This window comes from Camelina sativa, chromosome 1 (assembly GCF_030686135.1).
Source record: "Camelina sativa cultivar CO46 ecotype springtype chromosome 1, ASM3068613v1".
In the NCBI taxonomy this organism is placed as follows: Eukaryota; Viridiplantae; Streptophyta; class Magnoliopsida; order Brassicales; family Brassicaceae; genus Camelina; species Camelina sativa.
The window spans coordinates 19,802,091-19,803,401 of record NC_141880.1 but is presented as its reverse complement, the minus strand read 5'-3'; the positions used below and the strand labels follow the sequence as shown (position 1 = coordinate 19,803,401).

General features: G+C 41.1%; 1 protein-coding gene across 1 annotated transcript; it reads right to left on the bottom strand.

Annotated features, from left to right (window-relative positions):
• Window positions 1-654: 654 nt before the first annotated feature.
• On the bottom strand, window positions 655-1,311 carry LOC147950137 (uncharacterized). Its single transcript, XM_087512275.1, has one exon. The coding sequence runs from the start codon at window positions 1,309-1,311 to the stop codon at window positions 655-657; it is 657 nt and encodes a 218-aa protein (XP_087368401.1).

The window sequence follows — 1,311 nt, the reverse complement described above, 5'->3', positions numbered from 1 at the left end:
AATTAGATGACCTTAATCATTAGTCCAGCCCATGAATCCCTCCTCAATACCTTCCTTGTCTATTGATTTCTTAGTCTAAATCCTGTTGTTTAGTCGTTGTTTGATTTACTTTTGTCTTGCTCTGTTTTGTTTGCATTGCTCTGTTTCTCGCATTTGTCTAACTCGACCCTGTACTCGATCGCACACTCGATCGAGTTCTTGCTCGAGCTCACCCCCAGAATTCTTGTTTCTTCTTTGTGTTTGTCTTGTTTCAATTCCTATTTCATTTTAGTTGCTTTTCTGTTACATTCATTTAGTTTCCTGTTCATTACTTGCCTTGCGTTAGTTTATTACTTGCATTACTATAGTTTCTATTTCTGTTTCATTGCATTGTTGTTTAGATCATCCTGTTCTCTTTACTTTTAGCATCTAGTTTTATAAGCTTTTACATTCTGCATTTTACATTCATCATTAGGTTGTTAGTGACAAACATTCTACATATTTGGCTTGACTTAGACAAATATTCATAACCTGATTGCTTGCATAACACTCATTCAGGATTGACATCTTTTATACTACAACAGCATAAGGGAAATTGAAACTCCTTGCATTCCACCTGTTCATCATCACATCATATCATCTCATTCATCATCACCCACCATAAAATACCAAGTTTCAGAGGGCCAAAGACTTGATGAAGGCCTCCAAGTCAGATTTCTTCACATACTCTCCGGACATTGTCTCCTCTCCATTCTTAGATGAACCAGTTTGGCCTTGTTCCTCTTTGGACTGAGTTAGGTTAGCTCTTGGGTCCTTGGCTGTGTGGTTGTGACTTGGTCGTAAGTGTGGGTGGAGAAACCAGCATTTGTCTTTGGTGTGGCTTTTCCTCTTGTAATGCTCACATCCTCCCTTAGATCTTCGGTCCTCCTGCTTGTACACTCCTTTATTAGCAGTAATAAGCTCCCCATTACCACTAAAAAGACCAAGAGAGCCTTGCTCCTTTTGGATCTGCGAACACACATCATCTAGGCTAGGTAGCTTATCCGATCTCAGGATGTGTTTTATGAGGTCGTTGAAGGTAGGGTTGAGTGTGAGGAGCAGGGCGAAGACCTTGTCTTGTTCCCTTCGCTCATTTAGAACCACTGGGTCCATGGTGTTTGGACTAAGCATTTCGAATTCGGCCCAAAGGGACCTGAACTTGCCAAAATGCTTGTTAAATTCCATGTCTTCTTGGCTCAAGTCGTTGATAGCCCTCCTAACTTCAAAGACTCGAGTGAGGTTGGAGACATTGCCAAAGACATTCTTGAGAGTCTCCCATAGCTCGCTTGCCAT